Source organism: Hermetia illucens, chromosome 2 (assembly GCF_905115235.1).
Source record: "Hermetia illucens chromosome 2, iHerIll2.2.curated.20191125, whole genome shotgun sequence".
Taxonomy (NCBI): Eukaryota; Metazoa; Arthropoda; class Insecta; order Diptera; family Stratiomyidae; genus Hermetia; species Hermetia illucens.
The window spans coordinates 107,523,887-107,547,032 of NC_051850.1; the positions used below are offsets into that span (position 1 = coordinate 107,523,887).

At 39.9% G+C, this 23,146-nt stretch overlaps 1 protein-coding gene across 5 annotated transcripts in view; it reads right to left on the bottom strand.

Moving 5' to 3' along the window:
- The window catches only part of LOC119647505 (spectrin beta chain, non-erythrocytic 1), a 214,872-nt gene that overhangs the window by 33,744 nt on the left and 157,982 nt on the right, over nt 1–23,146 (bottom strand). For all 5 annotated transcript variants that reach the window (XM_038048462.1, XM_038048463.1, XM_038048460.1 and 2 more), the window contains 2 exons: nt 17,666–17,838; nt 6,703–6,870 (listed from right to left, as the gene is read on the bottom strand). In XM_038048462.1, the coding sequence (XP_037904390.1) occupies nt 6,703–6,870; nt 17,666–17,785 (288 nt within the window). In that variant the 5' untranslated portion in view covers nt 17,786–17,838. The remainder of the gene's footprint in view (nt 1–6,702; nt 6,871–17,665; nt 17,839–23,146) is intronic.

The window sequence follows — 23,146 nt, forward strand, 5'->3', positions numbered from 1 at the left end:
GTTCCAATCAAATGTAAATTAGATATAAAACAACACGATAATAATTCAGCGAAAAATAGTAGCCTTTGGAAACGTACTTCATTGAATTTTTATCAAAGCTCGTTTTTACTTTATTTTGACCATCTTCTTTGTAACAAAAAAATCACCTAAAATTAGACTCATTCTTCCAGCAGTCTAATGACCATATTTCGGTATCGCGGCGTTCCCGTTCATTTTTCTATGGTTCGATGAATCTGTTCATATACTCGACAAGTACTAGAAAAAATGCACTAAAGATACAGTGAATAAAGATAAATTTTGGATGGTTGAGCTTTTTTTCGTGTGAGCGATATGCCCGTCTGTCTACTGTATACCTTTTTATGGCGATTTCAGTAAGATACTAAATAATAAATTCTGTGAACAAAAGATTCTTCGTGTATAAAATAAGTTCGAAATTCTCCCGAGGTGGGTTCTTGCGAACGGACCCTTTAAAATGACAGTATGTTATATTCTGGCTGCCATACGCGAAATAGGCACCCCGGTTTCTTCCGAATAACACATGACCCTTAATTCAATAGGCCCTACGACTCGATTTGTTGCGGAAAAATATTAGAATGTTTTTTTTTGTTAATATTCTGTTTGAGAGATTTTGGCCATTTGAAGTTTTCTCTCCGTCCAGTAGTTAAAACAAGCCGGAAGCTGGTGCTTCGGGTAAAGTTTTGTGTTCTTCTTATATGAGAAACTTTCTACCCACATTTTTCCATTCGTATATAGCTAGCTGAGTTATTAGATCACAAGGCTGTCGTACGGAAGGTCACGGTTCAAATCTCACTGGTGGTGGTGGAATTTGTATGGTGATTTAACGTCGGATACCAGTCGACTCAGGTGTGAATGAGTACCTGAGTCAAATCAGGGTAATAATCTCGGGCGAGCGCAATGCTGACCACATTGCCTCCTACAGAGTACTGTAATCCTGTAGTGTACCGTTACGGTTGTGGCGCAGCAGGATTGGCAACATTCGAAATTTATTTCGAATGTTTAGAATGAGAGCGGATAGATGAGAGCCAGCGGGGAGAAGGTGCCGATGGTCTCTACTGCTCCAGCCTTCGTAGCCGTTACACACATAATTGAGTGGTTAGTAAAAAAAGTACCGGTTTCCTTCCATCACACTTTTATTTTCTAACAAAAAGAGTAGTATAAGATAAATAAAATTTATTCTGTAAAGATTATGAAATATACCAGCTAGTAATAAAAGAGTTCATTGTTGTTTCCCATCAGTGACAGGCATTCGTCGGTGCTTGCGACTCTTGGATAAAGTGTGCAGAATTAGAGGATCATTAGTGACCCTGAAGGATCGAGGAGAAGTTTTGGCTTGTTCACTCTTCTTCACAACATTATTACGCTACCTGTGACTGAATCCTTCGGTAAAATGTGCATTCAGAGCTTTTAGGAATGTCATCGCCGTTCGTATGTGTCAACCCATCAAAGCAGGAACGAAGAGTGACGGAACAACATCGATGCAAATGCTACTTTAATTTGATTCTGGAAGTTGGCAAAACGTGTCGCTAGTACCAGATAAATTACTTTAAGTAAACTTTATTCGCACGGTGGCTGAATTGGATAGAAATCTATCATTACGTGCTTCAAAATACTAAACGGTCTCTAACACACTTCAAGGCCCTGATTCAAAATGGATTGTTGCGCCAACGATTATTATTATTATTATTTATATGGCTAAAAACCGAAAATATTACTTCATATTTTTTTGAAGAAATACATACATATTGCAGCCGTAGATATTATGCTCACGCTAAACAAATAAACACTGCCTATTCCTGAATACTATATTCTATTTGCATGTATACTTCGTGCATAAAAGTATACATATCTACATATAAAGTACAAACATATCCATCTAAATTAGGCACTGCCCCAAAGCTTCATTTACCTATGCAGATGAATACATACATATGTGTCTGGAATAATTGATATTGATATATAAATGATTAAGGGGACGTGTCGGGTTCAATTTTTGTAAAAAAACAAAAAAAATTTGTATTATTGATTTTAAATTGTTGTTGTTTAAGTGTTGTTAAATACGTTTGAAAATATGTGGTCAGAATATAAAAGTCATATTCGGTTTTAAAAATGAGTAGCCAGTGTTTATATGGGTATATTCCACATTCTCGTTTTGTTAGCATAGTGCATAAATAGAAGAAACACTTTACCGGTTTTACCGGTTATGATTTGGATTGTGTACTGAAAAGACCCGTTTTTTCTCAAAAGAACGTTTTTTGGGTTGGCGTGGGTGATTAAAAAAACACTTGACCATTCGCTTTGAAATTTTAATATGTTATTGTACACATTCAAAGCAATAGAATGAACCTCGGAGACGTAGATAGGTGCTAAATATTTTGATTTACATCAGGTTTTTTTGCGCCAAAAACCGAAAAACTTGAAAAATCGCCGCCATTATGTTATTTTTTGGAGGAATTTTTTGATTGTGCTTCATTCTGTAGGGAATTTCATGCCGATTAAAACCCCATTTTTTGTTTTTTTTTTGTTCGACGTCTCAGTGACCCGCAGTCACCCTCGCCGTAATTTTTTACCATTTTATTAAAAAATTGTAGTAAACAAAAACAGCCTCGAAAACTTCATGTTTTTTTAAACTTTAATGTTATGATAATATATAATATATGTAATTTTTCTCAAAAAATAAGGTTTGAACAAAATAAAAATTTGAACCCGTCACGTCCCCTTAAAAAACTAGAACGAAATGTTTCCCTGCGACCCCTATTCACGTGAGCTCACTTTGTTGTGGTATTGAATGCACGAAATTCACAGAAAAAATGCAAAAGTTCCACTTTCTATAATTTTGTTAATAATATTTCGATTTCCATCAAATGTTATGCCTTATCTTACCCCTTATGCAAGTGCCAAATTTTATAGTTCTAGCATGAGCTTAAGGAGGGTTTCCGGCTGAATTTCCAAAATATGCTGATATACTATTATTCACTTTAATTGTGCAGACATCGGAGCGAGATGTATTTTAATGACTGGATTTTGTTTAAATACATCACTGTGATTTTTTTCAGATTTTCCGGTTGGATAGGTTCTGAGAGCGAGACCTATTACATTTTTTGGGGGTATGAGCCCTCACTCCCTTACATTTCTCCCGATATCAAATATGGGACCAGTTTCGAAGAGTACTAATTGAGTCCCTTCATTTAATACCCACAGGTGCCGACAAAATGATTGGCGAGCACCAGGGAGGGTTTCAATCTGGACGATTTTTCACGGTTAAACGAGAGCTGGGAATTTAATACTGACGTCCACCAAATATCCGTGGTTTTTTAGGAAGCATATGATGGACTTCCAGCGAAACTTGTCCGACTCACCGGAATGACTATGAGTAACTCGAAACCGCAAATCAGTATTGAACCAGATAGTGGCCTATGTGGAAGACATTAACATCATCATTCACGTTTATGGAAGACATTTTTATAAACCTTGATAAGGCAGCAAACTGCCTGCGAATTCACGAAAACAAAATAAAAATAATGACACAAAACCGAAAAATTACGCATATCGAACAAAAGATCACAGTCGGCGAATATTAGATATTTAGATTATTTATTTATGTACACAACTAATGAGAAGTTTTAGCGAGTATGAGGAGATTACGAAATGAATTCAGCGCGCAAATAAAGAGTTGCATTCCATCCTGGCAATGAAGCCCAGTTGCATATGCAGAATTATGAAGCTCTGCATCCACAATTCAATTATAAGACCTGTGTTTTGGATGCGAGCCTGAACCCTGGGCCAAAGATGTTATCTCAGATGAGTCGTTTATTGGGCTATCCTGCAATGAAACATGTGTGGTACGAGGAAGTTGAGAAATTTCTTTCATACATTGTAAAATATCCATGTTTAGGAATGTCCATTTGACTTGACAGACCAACATCTTAAACGCCGAATTGGTGGTGCAACTAGTTTGAAAAGTCTACTGAAAAAATGTATGACAAAAATAGATTAACTTGGTTTTTCAAGAGGGCAATCATCTCAATTATTAAAGCTCATTCTTCATATAATGGAAAGAAGAAAATATGATCAGTAAAATAGACCTTGACAACGGATGGCAATCCAATATATCCTTAAAATTCGGATATATTGGGCTCTCAAAAGCTGTGAATATTTCAAAAACGTAGCTTGTCATTATTTATTATTTATACGGTTGAAAAGGATATGGCGAGTAAGTAGCCGCAGAAAATGTGGAAAAATGCAATGTAAACAAGGAATTAACTTGGATTGCATAATGGCACATTGCATTTTGAAAAACTTAGTACTATCAGAAAAAAATACTTTGAAAACGAATACTTTATTTAAGCCTGTGTATTTTTAAGGTTTTGTGTGAAACAAAACCTTATTAGAATCGACTCTGTGTCTGTCTGTTTGTCTGTCATACCCAACTTGCTTGGAAGCGGCTGAACCGATTGTCACGAAAATTGGTGAGAGCATGTGATCTGATGTTCCTTTTAAATACAGCAAGTGGCGCCACTTTGTGCTACGTTTAAAGGGGGCTCCCCCCATGTGGCCATGTGGGGTATCAAAAGAACGAATGAAAATTTTTTTCATAGAATGTGGCCTTGTGGGGTATCAAACGAAAGGGCTCAATTAGTACTGGTTCTATATTTGATATCGGGTGAAACATAGGGGAGCGAGGGCTCAAAGTATGACCATCAAAAAGTGTAACAGGTCTCGTTCTCAGAACCTATCCAACCGAAAAATCTAAAAAAAATTACAGTGGTCCATCTCTACGAAATCTAGGCCTCAAAATATATCCGGTTCCGATATCTGCAGAAATAAAGTTAATAATAGTATATTTCCACATTTTAGAAATTTACCCGGCACCCTCCTTATGTTCATCTCAGAAGTACAAAATTGCATGGATGTAAGGAAGAACGTAATGCACAATTTGGTCAAGTTTGAAGAAAATCCAACTATTGTTAACAAAGTTATAGGGGATGAAACTTTACCATTTTTTGTGAATTTCGTCGTCGTCGTCATTTTCGTCATCACATATCAATTCATCAATTCCACAGAGAAATGAGTTCTTATGAATGGGGTCCCAGAATTATTTTGTTTCAGTTTTTTAGTCATTTGGATATGAATATCAATTACCCCAACCAGACATGTGTGTATGTAGGTATATAGTGTAAGCGTGCTAATGAACTTTGCGAATAGTGCCTAATTCAGATAGATATATTTGTACATTAAACCAGTGATATTCAATATACGTTCTTCATATGTACATATGTATGCTTTTGCGCACGAAGTAAAGCGACAATATGGGTACGATCAATTTATATACGTGCATATATGTGTGCAGTATTCGGAAATAGGCCGTTCGTTTGTTTAGGGTGAGGATAATATCTACGACTGTAATATGTATGTATGTCTCGTAGTTTGGAAAAATATGAAGGAATATGTTGGATTTGTAGCTATATACGGATAGAAAAATGTGTGTTGAAGTTTCTTACATAAGATGAACACAAAACCTTTATACCCGAAGCATGAGCTGCCAGTATTCCGACTTGTTTTAAATTTAGTTGGAATATGATTTTGATTTTAAGACTACCCTACCGACTCCTCCCGTTCCCGTTAAGCCACCCAATAAAGGAGCACTCAACATCTGCGAGGCGCTACGATCACGCTGCTCCCAGGGCAGAGGCGAGGCAGCCTCTGACGATTTGCCTTTGCCCTGGTAAGAAACCGTAAAGCCGTCATCGCTTGACATTTTTGTAAAGTTTGCGTGCAGACCCTAAGCGAGGGGTTCGTGGACCAGGAAAGAGGGAGTAAGTTCTCGTCATTTGGTCCGGTCCAGCATTAAGTTGATGCGGACTCAGGACCCCATCATTCTCAAAAAAAAATACATCCAAAAGAACTAAAAATCTGTCCTCCATGAGGATATGAACAAAAGGATCTCAACAGAGCTCAATTTAACATCTATAGTATTTAGGACGATTTTACACCTTGTTCTGGCTCAATTTTTTCTATCCCACTGTGCTCATGAGCGATATTATTTACTAAATCTGACCAGTCACTAGTTACTATTTTAGCTTTTATATTTCTGAAAACCTCTGCATTCCCCGTTAGCTGCTTTTCTGCTCGTCACAAACAATATCATTGCTTTCAGAAATTATGAAAAAGTGAAAAAAATCTGCTTTTTTGGTACATAGCGCAATAGTCATTGACATCCTCTTACACCGGATAGTCGCTACAGCATGGGTTTCTCGCCAGTAGAAAAACCAGAAATAACTCACTCTGGATTCGAATTCATGAAATTATAAGATCGAAATGTCGATGCGATGAGAATTCGTGTACGTAACAATAATAATTCGAAATCTCCACGATCACACTGCGTGAAGTGGAGGCTCATGAATTCATTGGCGTGCAGGTGCAAACATTATCCGATCGAGACGGTCTAGAATTAGATACTTTATTACATCCATCCATAGAAAGTGTTAGGTATGCGCGCAGTTCGTGTCAAGGTAGCTTCAGACTGGAAACTGAAGTCACTGATACTGAATTATGGATGGATGAACACGTTCCATTTATATTAGGTCAGTGTTCCGTCAACTTTCATGATGTGACTTGATGCTGCCTAGATAATACTTGCAACCTCTAAAACTCCTCATTTTCACACTAGATATGTCAGCTTACCTTAGTATGCAAGAATGCTAAACTTTTGTTAACATTTTCTATTTTATGCACTCGCATGAGCCCTTTATTTGGTTTTCCAAGCTTCTCGCCCGATATAATTTCCAGGAGTTTTAATAACTTTTTGCCGTCTGCCAAATCCACGAAGAGGTCATCGACTTCCATTTTAGCCTGAAATATAAAAAAGATAGATAAATATGTGAAATCATTTGTAGGAATGCATTTTGGCAAACATGGGGCTTGAGGTTGTGTGGGACGGACAAAGGTAAAGTGCTAAACTGATGTGAATGAATGCAAAGTGAATGAGTTTTGTCATTAGAATCAATTCAAATGGAGTGAGTGGTCGTCAATGGGATAGATAAACATTTTGCTGTTCGTGCGGACGTAATTCATATGCCAGTTTTTTATCTTAATAGACAAGTGGATGGAATAGCTGTCGGAATGTAGCTATCAGTAAAGTATAGTCTGGAGCATAGCTTTAATCTGCATATGCACACTATTACCTTTTTACCATGAGAATGAAAAGCTGTTTACTGCATATGGAATATGCTGATGACATACTGATAAAGGAATATTCACTTTTGTGGAAAAATCTGTTTTAATTATATATCGTCGTGTTTTAGATTCCTAACACTACTAATAAAGGAGAACTAATGAGACAATTAAAGGTCTAAAAAAGGTAATCATCGAATATTAGTACCTAAATGTGAAACCTAAAAATCGAAAGAATGGTATATAATTGTTGTCCAAATTTAGCCCGCTCGACTCACGAATTCCCGACAAATTCGGTATATAGCGATGGTTCTCCAAAAAATGAAAAATTCTTTCGTGACAACGTTAAACGTCGACGGACTAACAACACGCCATTTTTACCTAGTTGGAATAGATTTTGGTGGTAAGAGAACCGAAAGGAAGATCCTCTAGGGAATCAGAAGTGACACCTGAAGCGAAACTGTAATCAAAGCGCCAAGCCGAAGTGTGACTACCGTGATGAGGCCCACCGAGATCGACTTACTTTCCCCGGAAAAACTAAGGCGCTGGCAGCCAAATATGAAAAATTTCAAAACATAAAAACTAAAACAGAACAGACACCGAAACTAAATTTCGATCGTGACAATCCAACCCTAAGTGAATGAACAACCTTGAGATTATTGATGAAGAAACTGAGTATATACTCATATATTGGGTTGGGGAAAAAGAAACATCGTATTTTGTCAATAGATGGCGACACTTAAACATATCTTGTGTTGTACTTATCGCATCGGGTCATACTATACGGCGATTAGAAGACGACAACCTGTGCTACAAGTGCCTCTTTGACAGTGTTGGGATCGTACGTATCAGTCTCAAGTTATAGGGCGTCAAATATAGAGTCCACCAAGCAAGAAATTCGTCATATTTTACGTTTACGTTTACGAAGGCGACCGAAAAAATTTGGGATATTGTAACGATTCGCACAACACGGCGTTGGTTCGATCGATTTCGTTCTGGTGTAGTGGATGTCGGAGATACACCCCGTACTGGTAGGCCAATCGTCGTAGAAATGATCCAAGTACACCGGCATGTGAGCACTTGTTCGATTGGCCAGGAACTGGGTATCGATCATAAAACCGTTTGCAACCATTTGCAGAAGATTGGATTCCAAAAAAAGCTGGATGTTTTGGTGCCACATGAGTTGGCGCAAAAAAATCTCTTGGACCGAATCAACGCCTGCTATGCACTGCTGAAACGGAACGAATTCGATCCATTTTTAAAGTGGGTGGTGACTGATGATGAAAAGTGGATCACATACGAAAACCTCAAGCGAAAAAGATCGTGGTTGAACAACGGCGAGCCGGCTCGAATACATGGCCAGGAAGGTTTTGATGAGTGTTTGGCGGAATTGGAAGAGAATCATCCCCTATGAGCTGCTCAACTATGGCCAGACCCCATTCGGTTCTCTACTGTAAGCAACTCAATCGTTTGAAACAGGCGATTGACCAGAAGCGGCCAGAATTGGTCAATAGGAATGGTGTTGTGCTCCATCAGGACAACTCTCGGCCTCACATATCTCTACGGGAGCTCGGATGGGATATCCTATCACACCCACCGTATAGTCCAGACCTAGCACCAAGTGATTACCATCTCTTCCGGTCCATGCTAAACGCTATTGGTGCTACGAAGTTGGCCTCAAAAGAGGCTTGCGAAAACTCGCTGATTGAGTTTTTTGAAAATAAGGAGGGGATAATGAAGTTGCCTTCTAAATGGCAACAAGTTTGCGAAGAAAACGGTGGCTATTTGGCTTAAATCGGATAGTTCTAAGTATGTTAAATAAAGCGTCAAATTTCGATCATAAATACAACATTTCTTTTTCCCCAACCCAATAATACCTCTTATTTAAGTGGGGACCAATTGAAATGGACTGGGGAGAGGAAAAAGGAGCGTCCAGGGCATCGGCGTCTAAGGATTAACCGGTCCTTTGTCGATCCTAATTCTTCGGGTCAAAGGGGAGCAAATAAGACTCGGCCAACAACCGCTGGGATGGGTCTTGTAGCATTAGGGATAGTTTACAAATAAACTCCTTCTAAATTAAGGAACTGCATACTCGCAAAGCATTAAGCTTCGATTTAAGTCAGTAGATGCATACCGTACAATGTAACGGCTTAACTTTGCCGACGATAGCACTAACGAGTGGCCCAGGCAGAACAACCATGATAAGTAGGAGGGTGAACGACTAACCCTGAAGAGGATTTCTAAGCTCTATCGATCAGAAAGTGCTTCTTTTGGCTTCCAAAAGAGGAGCGTTATTGTGCTGAGGTGAAAATTTTCCTTACTGAAAATTTTGATTACGATAAACCGAAAACTTTCCTTACTATCGGTGTTTTTGGACTAGGTGCGGGAACAAACGGCCTGCCGGCTCTAGTACTTACTAGGAACCATCACGTTACAAAAGTCGACTCCTAAAGCCTTTGAAGGAGACGCGCAGTTCGCGGCATCTTTATTTAAAGCGTAGATGCGGTACCATATTTTTCAAATAAAGAGCTATCCAAAATATTAAAAGTAAATGCACCGGGATAATAGCAGAATATAATGCGAAGTATAAAACACTAAAAAAGATCTCGGATTTTGCAAACAGGGGAAAACGACAGCGGTGTTCCCTCAACCGAGCTCTAAAGTCTAATTCTGCCGCTGGCTAGAATCGATACAAAGAGATTCAAAAAGCTCTAAAGAAGAGTGTGAAGACGACTAAACGATTATCATATAGACACAGGTTGCACGAAGAGTGCAACCTCAAAGCTGAAATGGATTCCTATCAAAGAACGCAGCCATCAGCCCGGATTATCTATGTTTACAGAGCGGGAGGTACACAGAAAGCGATAAAAAAAGGCAAACCATTTGCTTGAATTGAAAGGACCGACAGATGCATGCAGCTTTCAACTGAGAGAACGCCTTAGGCTCGATCATATACATCGAAGGTACCTTCAATTATGCCTCACTTTGTGACAACATGGAATCGATCCGCTTTTAGATCCTGCAGATTGCTCTGGTCCAGTAAGACTGCGACAGGAAAGAAGAAGGGGACTTTCACCAGAATGGATTTATTGAACGTATACATCGTGTCCGGATAGCTGAATGCTTAGAGCGCAAGGCTGTCGTACGGAAGATCGCGGTTCAAATCTCACTGGTGGCAGTGGAATTTGTATCGTGATTTGACGTCGGATACCAGTCGACTCAGCTGTGAATGAGATCCTGAGTGAAATCAGGGTAATAATCTCGGGCGAGCGCAATGCTGACCACATTGCCATCTATTATCTACTGTAGTGTACCGTTACGGTCTCGAATGAAGTGCTCTAACACACTTCAAGGCCCTGATCCAACATGGATTGTTGCGCCAACGATTATTATTATACATAGATAATAAACCCCCTTTTTATGTTTCCATGCATCGTCTGGTGGCCGAGACTAAACTTTGCTAATTTGCTGGCGCAGATGTAAAGGTTCGATTATCTAAGTATTACTGGAGCAGTGAGTACTACGGCCGTCGCGGCACTTGAAGCTATCTTAAATCTACCTCCATTCATTTAGAGGTGAAAAGGGAAAGTAGCTAAGGATGCATATAAGCTTGATATCATTAGTGCGTGGAAAGGCGGCAATCATACCATCATGCGTCCATATAGAAATTTTTTAGAAAATATTAGGTGGCTCTGATGCCGGCCGATCGTCTTTGAGGAAGATATACTCCATCGTAATTAACAAAAGAGAAGAATGAAGAAGCTTCTTGGGAATACACACCTAATAATCTTCGCCGACGGATCAGATGTAGGGATGTTCTCCCGAGAAATCCGAATGATGACGACCATATTCCAGGCAGAGATAATTCAATTTCATTGACAGCAGATGAATGTTTGCGGCAATAATGGCGGGGTCGCACCATTCGAATCTTTTCCGACAGTCAGGCAGCGTTATCAGCACTAAGCAACAACGACATATCGACTGAGCGAAACATTCTTGATGTTGTTGCTAGCCAAGGGTCTGTATCCACAATGGTGGGAGTTGGAGGCCCCGCCAACTGAAGACGACGGACAAATACTGCCACCACCAAGTATAGAAGAAACATTCCGTGCAATTCATCGGCTTCAGAATCATAAGTCGCCAAGAGCCGACGAAATTACAGCCGAATTGGTTAAATATTGAGGTGACCAATTACAGAAAGTGGTTCATCAACTTGTGCTTGAGGTGTGGGACAGCGAATTAATGCCTGACGATTGACAACGAGGCATTATCTGTCTCATACGTAAAAAGGGAAATATCACACAGTACAGCAATTATAGAGGTATCACGTTGCTGAGTACCATCTATAAGATATTCCCCGCTATCTTGCTATGCCGGATAGACCCATACGCCCAGAAAATCATGGGCCATTTAGAGGTCAAAGTGGCTTCACTCCAGGCAAATCAGCAATAGATCAGATTTTCTTTCTGCGGCAAGTGAAAAACATCAGTTGCACCATCTTTTCATCGACTATAAAGCCGCCTATGATAGCATAACCAGGGTAAAAACTGTACACGGCCATGAGAGAATTCCGTATCTCGACGAAATTGATAAGACTGACTAGGCTGACCCTGACCAATGTACGAGGCCAAATAAAAGCTGCAGGATCACTCTCAAGACCATTCGACATCCACAACGGTCTAAGACAAGGGGATGCCCAAAAACCAACAAACCAACAACATCAAATCGCACTGATCAAACGGGAAGAATAAAGATAGGAGACTACAACTTTGAGACAGTTGAAATCACAACTGATAACAGCTATGATGATGAAATCCGCGCACGGTTGTTGGCAGCCAACAGAGCCTATTTCAGCTTACAAAAAACCAAAACCATAGGGTCAAAGCTCTTACAGTACAAGACAGTGATCTTGCCAGTCCTCATGTATTCCTCGTAGACTTGGGTTCTTAGCAAGAAATATTGCGAACTCTTGGGCGCGTTCGAGAGAAGAATCCTCAGTAGAACTTTTGGCCCCTTACATGAGGATGGACGATTCCGCAGCCTATATAACGACGAAATCTATGAGCGATACCATGACCGTCAGGTTTTGGATAAAATCCGGCTCAATAGGTTGCGATGGGCGGGTCACTTAATCCGTATGGATGAGGACGATCCAGCCCGGAAAGTCTATAAGGGCAATATCTATGGTAGAAAAAAAAGACGAGGCAGACCCTGCCTGAGATGGAGCGATGGCGTAGGTCAGGACGCCAGACAGCTTTTAGGGATATCGAAGGCAGGCCTAGACCGGATACCAGTTGTTACGCCGTTGATGATGATGATGCTTTATCAAACATTTTTTTTATCTGGCTCTAGAAACAGTAATCCGCGATGCTGAGGTGAGTTTCTGAGGCACTATTATATCTAACAATATCGACATACTGCGAAGAATATTTGGATATGTACAAACTGTCTTTATTCAGATCGAATAGAAAGCACAAGATCCTCGGCTGTATATTTATGAAGGTAAGACGAAGATTAATACACAATGGCCACCCCAGAATCAAAAACAAGAACAAAAGTAACAATATCCCATAGAATTGGTTAATTGAAACTAATAAAGATAGGAGACTACCATTTTGATCGAAAATCACAACCGATAACAGTTGCGATGACTACATCCGCGCACAATTTGTGGCAGTCAAAAGAGCCTATTACAGTTTACATAAACTATTCTATTCGAACCATAGGGTGAAGGCTCTTCTATACAAGCAAACAATCATGCTGGTCCTCACGTATTTGAGACTTGAGTTCCTAGCAACGAACATTGCTAGCTCTTAGCCCCCTTCGAAAGGGTAATCGTCCGGAGAATTTTTTGTCCCCTGCAAGAGCGTAGACGTTTCCCTAGATTAGACAAACAGAAGTCTCTGAGTATTATACCGTTTAGTTGTGAAGAAAATCTGGCTGAATAGGCTGCTGCGGTAAAATTGATGCACCCCGGAAAGTATACAGGGGCAATATTTATGATAGAAAAGAAAACGTAACAAACGTTACTTTAAATGGAAAAATGAGTTAGGGCAGGACACCGAGGATATTGAATTGGTGGAGCTTTGGATAAAGTCGGGAATTTCGGAGTTCCTTAGCAAGGAAAATTAGACCGGACAGCCACTGTTGCGTGTCTGATGATATATGATACTCAGAATGTCTACAATCGGAGCATTATATTCGAACTTAGTGACGAACAGAGTTTGAAGGAAGAATAACACCCTAAGATTTGGAAGGCATTAGTTGTGACTAATATTCCACCTGATAAACACTGGTTAGATAACGCAACCGAAACTGAAGCAAACTTTAACCCGGAATCGATAAGATATGATCGTTATATACAAACTACAAACAAAATGATTCAACAAAACCGTGGATTGCTAATAAAATATTAAGAAAAAAAAAAAATATTGACGGGGAATTTAACAAAATTGAAAACGTTGCGAGCAACGACACAAGACAAGCTTACAAAGTAATGAAGAGTCAACCTTTATAAAACGAAAAACCGAACAGCCATTGGTGTCGAAACACGTGGGAAATGGACGCCTTATTTGAAAGAACTCCTCAACCGTCCGTTTACAACTCAATCACAAGAACCTACAAAAAATATGGTGCAGCATAATAGAAACGTTGAACCGCGAACACTGAAAGAAATAGAATCAATCAGCACATGTCAAAAACCGAACAACCGACACCGCGCATAGATGACATACCCGCTGAACTCATCATATCATACGATCCATGGACCATGATAGCCAAAAACAAATTCCGCAAGAGTGGGCAAAAAGCGTTATATGCCCCATTGGTTTTCGGACTGGTAGATCGACCATCGACCAGCTACTTACGATCAAACAAATGCTAGAAATAATCTGGGAATTCAAAATCGACGCCCATGAAATATTCGTTGCCGTCAAGAAGGCATATGGCAGCATCGATGAAAACTGCTAAGCCTCACCGGAATGACAACATCCCACTGAACTGCTCAGCTCAGAATCAGCCTGATAGATTCGTATGAGACAAACGTCGGGTTAAAGGAAGGAGTAGGTTATATGAAAGTGGCCTGTGTACACAAAAGGCTCTTTCTCCTTTCCTGTATATTAGCAAAGGAGACTTTTATAAACCGCTATAAAGGAAAAACCCAAAATATAACAATTGACGATTACAACTTAGAAAATGTAGACAACTTTATATACTTAGGTGTACAACTGACGAAAGAGGGAAATGAAGTTGACGAAATAAAATATCAAATGCAGCTTGCAAAAAGAATTTTCTACTTTCTACTCAGCCCTGTGGATTTTAAAAGCGAGCTGCATAGATACGAAATCAAAGCTCCATGCATACAAAACGATACAATACATACAATACAAGTCCAGGGCTACGCGGACGACATTGTTTTAATCTGTAGGGACCAATATGAAGATGCCTTATGTGATAGAATCCAAACTGGATTAAGGGTTACTAGTGCCTGGTGCAGGAAGGTGGGACTGCGGATCAACCCAACCAAAACCGCCATAGTACCATTCACTAGGAGGCGTAAGCTGGATCACCTGAAAGCCATAACATTACATGATATGGAGGTGAAACGAGAAACAGAGGTCAAATATTTGGGAATCACGCTAGACCAAAAATTACTCTGGAAGACACATGTCGGAAACACTTGTCGAAAGCCACGAGGGCTCTGGTGACTTGCAAATCCATAGCAGGGGTTGCAGCCCGAAGATACTACTTTGGATATATACTGCAATAGTAAGGCCAATGATTACCTATGGAGCGGTAATCTCTAATCTGAGGACATGCCCAACGACATCCCTGGAGGTCCTTCTGGGATTAACCCCTCTCCATCTGCACATACAGATGCAGACAAGGAGATCAATATCCAGGATGGCCGATAGTATGAGTGAGGCGACGTGCTGCGTAAATCGAAGGAAGATTGATGTCCTTTCTAGGCGGTATCCCGAATTACTGATACCGAGGGACAACATGACAACGAGGTTTCACTTCGATAAGAAGTTTGAAACACGTTGGAGTAACAAGGCAAACTGGGAGAGCGTGGCTGCGACTTACGGCTTAAACCAGCAACTGATTACTTGGTACACTGACGGATCCCTCACAGCAGAGGGAGCGGGTGCCGGTGTCATTGGTCCAAGGAAAATGTACTTTGAGCTAATGGGCAGGTACACTACATATTCCAGGCGGAAATATACGCCATAGACAAATGTGCCTCCTTTAATCTGCAAAGGAACTACAGGGGGCAGAACATAGCTATTCTCACCGATAGCCAAGCAGCGATCAAGGCACTTAGGTCCAACCAGGTGAACTCTAAACTGGCATGGGAATGCCTTGAGAGACTGAATACACTCAGCTCGTCCAACAAGGTCTGGATACTTTGAGTTCCAGGCCATGCTGGGTTGGAAGGCAACGAGGCAGCGGATGAGCTAGCCCAGAAGGGAGCAGGGATGCCTTTACACGGGCCAGAACACTTCTGTGGAATCGGAAACAGTTTCATGGCTATGAATCTAAGAAATGAAGAGAAACGGTTGAGGGAACTATATTGGGCGGGCCTACCAGGGATGGAGCAGTCCAGAGTGCTTATTGGGGGATACGAACACATGCGTACAAAGGATTGCTTAAACCTGACGAAAAAGAACCTCCGAATCATAGTGGGAATTCTCACTGGTCATTGTCGACTGAACTATCACCTAGGGAAGCTAGGGATATCTACGGACACTGCCTGCAGGTTTTGTGAGGAGGCGGACGAAACCTGTATACACGTCCTGGGACAGTGTCCGGCACTTGTGCAAAGTAGGTCGAGACATCTGGGAGAACACTTAATACCAGATGCAAAACTGAAAGATCTGGAAGTGGGGAATATACTAAAGTTCCTGACGGTTATAGGCCTGCTTGAGATACTATGATCAATAGGTACACTATAACCAGTAAAAGGGGCACAATAGTTCTTCAAGGACGCGGTGCGACTTTCCCTTAACAGAATAATAATAAAAATACAAAACGATAATAGGATCTGCGCAATGCTAAGGATATGAAATAATCCTAATACAAACTTGCGAAAAATAGGTCAGTACCTTGTGGAAATGGGTTTTAAGGAGAATAACGGAAGCTAAACGAGGGGACGTCCAATCATGAATTAGATACAAACATCAAATATTTAACAACTTTGAAGTCTCTAAAATAATGAAATTTCAGAAGTTGCAGTAGACTGGTGACGTTCAACGTATAGACGACACTCAGACATCTAAAGCTAAAAGGATATTCGAATGAACAGAAGGACAAAGACAGATGGAAAAACCTCAAAGTGCTGGGCCGATTCTGTTGACGAAGGCAGCCGCATTTCGAAATTGGAGGTCGCGATCGATGGATCGAGATGGTTGTAGGAAGGACATCTTGAAGGTCATAGAGTCTCGACGAAGAGAAGAAAGGGCACTTCGAGACAGGTGTACTTATGTAAAAACTGTATTGCGCCTGCGAGTGAAATTTTGTGGCAAATGGGGCAGAACTACCAAAAATACCACTCTCCTAAGATGGGCGCCCCAAAAAGCACCTGGCGCAAAACAATAGAAGAGAAGGTCAGGGTTTCGGGAAGTCCTGCAAGGAGTTAAATTGCATTTCAGCAAACCGCCAACGATAGCTTATAGGTGTGGCTGGCGTGCTATACTCAACTAAGGGCTGATTTCCAGAATATCCGTTGCAATTTTAGTGACTCCTTAGATATCATAATTAGACAAGCAAGCGGCCATATTCTTGAGGTTATGAATGAAGGTTAATGTCGATTAGACCTTTACATAGCTTATTTATGCTCGAATATTCATGGAATGAGAAATACAGTGTTTTTATAACAAATCAATATAAAAACAACCTCGACTTATTGCAAATCTATCAAAAATGATACGAATTACACCAAAAATCAATGCCGTAGTGCATATTATATCTTTCATGCTTGCAAAAGTTCGTACTTCTACAATGAACTTAGAGGAAGTTTCCGAGTAATGCTCTCCGAACAGCAACATCTATTTTCAGCGTTCGATTTCAACAGTAAATGAAAATTAGTGAAAATTGCATATTTTGCATTTGTTTATCGCCTCGCCCGATTTGGAGGGCAAATTATTTGACTCAGGATTCAGTAATAATTTGAACCACATCATCGACGTTTGAGAAGTGCTGTATAACAGTTTTCGATGAATTAACTAATTGAGGAGGCCCAAAAATGATCACGAATTTTTACTCTAAAGATTTCAAAGGGTTCAATACGAACAAGTGATTTGTTGACTCAAAAATCCAAAATGGGCCCAATTTAGTGATTCATCGATCATATGTAAGCGGCGGATAAACTATGATTATAGCTGACTATATCATATTTTAAGTAGAAAGAAACCTAAGGATTAATGAAATGACGAACATAAATATAAAAAAATAATAATTGGATAATGAGACTTACCTTCACTAGGAATGAATTCATCCATTTTGTGAAGGTCTTCTTTTGTATATGAAGTCGTTCCTCCTGTAGTGTTTTAATTCGTTCATTTTCGAACTTTATTATACCATCACGTTGGGTCATGTTGGAGCGATGTTGTATCTGACTAGAATAACCACCAGGTTCATACTGTGATCCTGAAAAAAAAAGAAATAAATATTGATCATATATTGCTTTTTTCATAATTGAACATCAATGAAAAATGACATATTAAACCTTGGCAAAAGATGAAAATAGAACTATTAATTCTCAGGCACTAATATCAAATATTATTACCCAGGACTTTTATAAACCAACAACCCTCTTTGGCTGAGTCAAAATTGAAACAATAACCAAATGAACTGCTTGAAATACAAACAATATTCTTTCAAAAGTCAAGAGACCAATGGCTCAATCGCCGGATATATAAAGCAATTGAGCAGACTCAGCTAACCGGAAAATGCAAAGCATAAACATAAATAAAAACAATTAAAAAATATTATTCAATATCAGCTTCATTTCCAAATCTTACTTTGCTCTGCATTTCAAAATATTTACGGCCACAGTTTGTGTTCACATAAACAAAAAGGCTCTCACGGGGCAAATTTTAAGATAATTTCATAACTCCGGAGAATCTTCACTTGAACGGGACGATATCTATCTTTTGATAGACATTAGCAATTGTATCGAATCATTTAATGATTTCTCTTGGCTTCCTTCGTTTTTCTGCTGGTCGCTATCAACATCTCCGAGGTCTTCGAGAAAAACAATGAAAAGCCATAATATAGATACAGTGTAGCTACATTGCGCGATAAGATTGATGTGTTCCATTCAAGCGGCTTTCACTCTTCAGGCACAGGTAGGTGCACCGGCTGCAAAAGCTTTTTGTGAAGGTAAGAAAATAAATAAATTAGGTCATCACTGCTTCAGACAGACAGATAGACAGATAGCGGTAACATCTTGCTTGAATGACGGCGCTCCGTACTTCAAAGCGATGTAGTACGTAATGTGGACAAGATGCCATCGTGCCACGCCAGCCGCGGTGTAAAGTTCATTGCCTCCTTTCCCCAACTCTGTGTTGTATCGGTTTCGAAATCACTGTCACCTACCTCACGGAATCATTCCGGCTAAATGTTATTGGAAACATGTAAATTTGCGTGAGAGAAAATGCATATTTGTGAATGAAAATTATGGAAAAAATGACTTGAAAAAGACGGTGATGATTAACATAGTCAGTGAGTGGGAAAGAATGTTGCAAAAAAACGCATTTCTTGATGAAAGGAAAGTGCAGTCGGGTTGGATCCTATGGAATCTATACTTTCAGTGAAAATGTAGGGCTGTGAATTGATAAATGTTTTCTATAAAACGGTAGAAAAAAATTTCTTTCAAATAATTATGCAACTACTAAAGAAACATGTAATTGGAGTATAAGCACTGGGAAGCCATCATAACAAGCAGAAGAACTTATTTAGGTGCCGATGATTAATTAGTTCGATACTAAACGAAAAGTACGATAAGGTAAAGATGTTTGTATTTCAAGAGCAATTGAATGACGTATATGACGTATGGATTGAATTGTAATTAAGGCTATGCTAGCATTAGCATTTCGAGGAAATATAGCACTCAATTTCATCCTAATTTTTAGTTTTTGGTTGGTTAGTTCTCTCTGCCTCTCTGTGGAAGTTACACTTTTGGGATTTTCGTGGGAAAATCGAATTCCCCGTTTTTAACAGACTTATATTTTTTCTGCAGTAAGATGGTGAAAGGATATGTTGGACTGTCAACTCACAGGCATCAAGATATAGTAAATAAATACGTGGGAAGTCGATTTGACTGGAACTGCTAACTTTATTATTAGAACACTTTCTTTGCGAAATCCAAGACTCACCTTTATCCTGAGGGCAGCGTAACCGTAGCGGCTCGCAGGTGTTATAATTCGTAAAACACAACAAAGATGCGAATTATATCCAACGTAAATCCGACCACCGTTCAGACCAAAGCTTGGCTGATGCTAGACAATTTGTTGGACAGGTTGTTGCACATAAAACGGCCGATTTAGCAATCAAGTGAAGTTAGTTGCGATTTTGCTGTACCAAACCACCACCAGTTGGCGCTACTGGTGTCAGATAATGAAGTATAAATACTCCTACATTTAATCAAGGAGTCATTTCAGTTTTGACCATCGTTGTGATAAAAGTGAATAGAAAGGAAACAAGTCGGGAAACCGGAAGCTGGACGCTTCAGGTACGAAAGGTTTTGTGCATTTCTTAGTACGTAGCGCGTAATATATCCATATACAATATTATGTGAGAATATCCACTTTCGGATGATATTGAATTTATAGCCTTTAATTTGCAAAGAAGCGACAACTTTGACGTATTATAACTTTGTTAACAATAGTGCGATTTCCACCAAACTTGGTAACATCATGATCTATGTTACACCCTATATTGTTGCGAAATTTGGTGGTCCTAGCATGAACTTGAGGGGGGTTTTGCAGCGAATTACTAAAAATTATAGTATATACTATTATTAACTTTATTTGTGCAGGTATCAGTGTGGAAGGTATTTCGGAGCCCAGGCACCATATAATGGCAGCCTCTTGATTTTTTTCAGATTTTTCGGTTGGGTAGTTTCTGAGAATGGCCCCCGTAAAGGAATGGTCACTTTCAACCTCCCGCACTCCCCACATTTCCAACAAATGTCAAAACTAAGACCGTTTTTGAAAAGTACTGACCGAGACCTTTAATTTGATACCCCACATGACTATATTTGATGAAAAAAAAAATTACACCCCCCTTTTGCATGTATGGGGACCCCCCCTTAAATTCGACGTAGAGGATGTAACTCACTGTATGCGTGAGCGTTCACAGTTCCCACCTTTCTACCAAATTTGGTGTTAATCGCTATAACCGTTTCCGAGAAAAATGCGTGTGACGGACAGACAGACGGACAGACAGATAGACAGACAGACAGACGGTAAACCGATTTTAATAAGGTTTTGTGTTTACACAAAATAAAAAGGATGGAAAAGAGCCAAGAATGTATACTTTTTCTGTATGACTTTAAATTCGGTCATAAAGCATCGGAGACGACCAGGAACATTAACAGCGCATTCGGAGCTGATACGGTAAGCGAACGAACTACACGGCGATGGTTCGAAAAATGCCGGTCAGGCGACGTAAACCTTCAAAGTGGACCACGTGGATATCCAGGACCATCGTTTGACGACGACGTCCTGCGTCTGCTAGTCGAATCCGACACACGTCAGTCTGTGGGAGACATTGCAGAAAAATTGGGCGTACACTATTCGACAGTTTCCCGGCACTTGCAACAACTTGGAAAGGTGAAAAAGCACAACAAATGGGTTCTGCATGCCCTTACAGAGCAAAACATGGCGCTTCGAATGGAAAGTTGCAGTTCTTTACCCATTCGCAACAAAAGCGATCCCTTTTTGCACTGAATAGTGACATGTGATGAAAGTCCTGGCGGTTTAACGTACCTGCCGTGTAGGCATAATTCCACGGTCCTCTTCGGACACGGATTGATTTTGTGACCACAATCAGAGCCCCGCCATGACTAGCATTGCGGTACTGGTTTATACTGAGTGCAGGCTCAGTATTCATACCAGTGGATGCGAGGCCTGTCTAACACCTCTGCCGCAACTAAGGGGTGCAGCGACCGAGTTGTACAGCGCAACTCCACGCTTGAGCTCCGAGGAGCTCTGCCCGTGTTGTAGGCATAACCACTACCACCATGAAACTCCCACTAGGGGGTCAACCGCAAATAACCGGGCCGAAAACACATCCTCCAGGAATTATCCTGGAGCATATGTTCTCAGAGGGCCATCCCGGTTCCCATGGTACCAGATAACCTCCGGTAGAGCCACTTCAGATGAGTCCCTTGCAGACTCGGGTCTGATCGCCCTCCTCGAGTACGTGGAGACGAGTGACATGTGATGAAAAGTGGATATTATACGTCGTCGATCAGGACAATGCTGATGAGCCACCGAAGCGTATGCCGAAACCGAGTCTCCATCCGAAGAACAGCTGGAGTTATCCACTATTGTTTTTTGGCGCCTGAAGAAGCGATAAATGCACAGAAGTACTATGCCCAACTCGAGGAAATCCACCAAAAGTTGAGTATTCAATGGCCGAGATTGATCAACACAGATGGTGTGATATTCCTTCACGACAATGCACGACCTCATGTATCCAGAACCACGGTTCAAAACTTGAACGAATTGCAGTATGACACTCTGCCTCATCTACCATAGTCACCGAACCTTTCGCCAACCGACTAACACTTTTTTAAGTATTTGGATAATTTTTTGGCGGAAAAACAATTTACTGGCTTACATGCTCTTGAATCTCGAGGGGAGAAGTGTTTTGAATCGACTGGCACCTATTTTGATTAAATAAATAAATTGTTGTAACCTTTACAGTCGTTTCAAATTTTAGTACCAAAACGGCCATTTCATTTGTAACAACCTAGTACTTTCACGGTTGTGATCCACGGACCTTTCATTATATGACTTGCGGTTTCTTCCAAGGCACAGTCCACTCATCAGACGCTGCCTCACCCCTACTCTGGGAGCAGCATGTCCAAAGTGGCTACAAGTTGGTATTTGCTTCCTTATATGTATCCAAAAACACGACATGTATATGAATTATAATGAGGACAAAAACCAACTAGCAAAATTCAGGCGTAAGCCAACAAGCTGAACTGGATGTTTCTTTAAGGAATTAACGAAATCGCTGCTGCCAGGGCACTGGTGCACCCAACCAGGGAAAAACCAACCATCGAGGAACTTCAAAAACTATTCAATAGAAAGCCTAGTATTTATCGGATAAACAACTTTATCTTAATGAAATAAACAGCCATTAACTCGTTATAGCATTTTGTCCTTTTTTTAGTTTTGGTTACTAGTAAGTGAACATTGAGCATATAAATTAAAGAAACATAATTTATTGGTAAAATAAAATGATACTTGTATTCAAAATATAACAATAAGCACAAAAAATGTGTTCTTTTTTTATCTTTCTCAAACCATCAGCAGTGTAAGTTCTCTAAATATTATGCAAAGTGCAATGAAAAGTAGAAGTTCCCAAATCACTCCATCCTAACCTTGAAAACTATTAACAAATACGAAGTTTGCAGCTCAGCTATTGTTTTTCATTCTTCAGTGAACTAGGTTTATAAAAGAGAGAAGTACTTCTCTAGCAAAAGAAATAGAATCAATTAAATCAAGAATATAAATTTGCTAAAATGATTTGCACGCGGCTCAATTAGAAAATGGAAAAACCGAATTATCATTACCAAAGCTGGAAAATTTTTGAGCAAATACAATTTCACTTCAAATATACACAACTTCGTCATCTTACAAAAATTTCCTTTGCAACAGCTCAATTATATCAAATTATGATGTTAAATTATTAATCTCTTAAGATCGCGAAAAAGATGCCG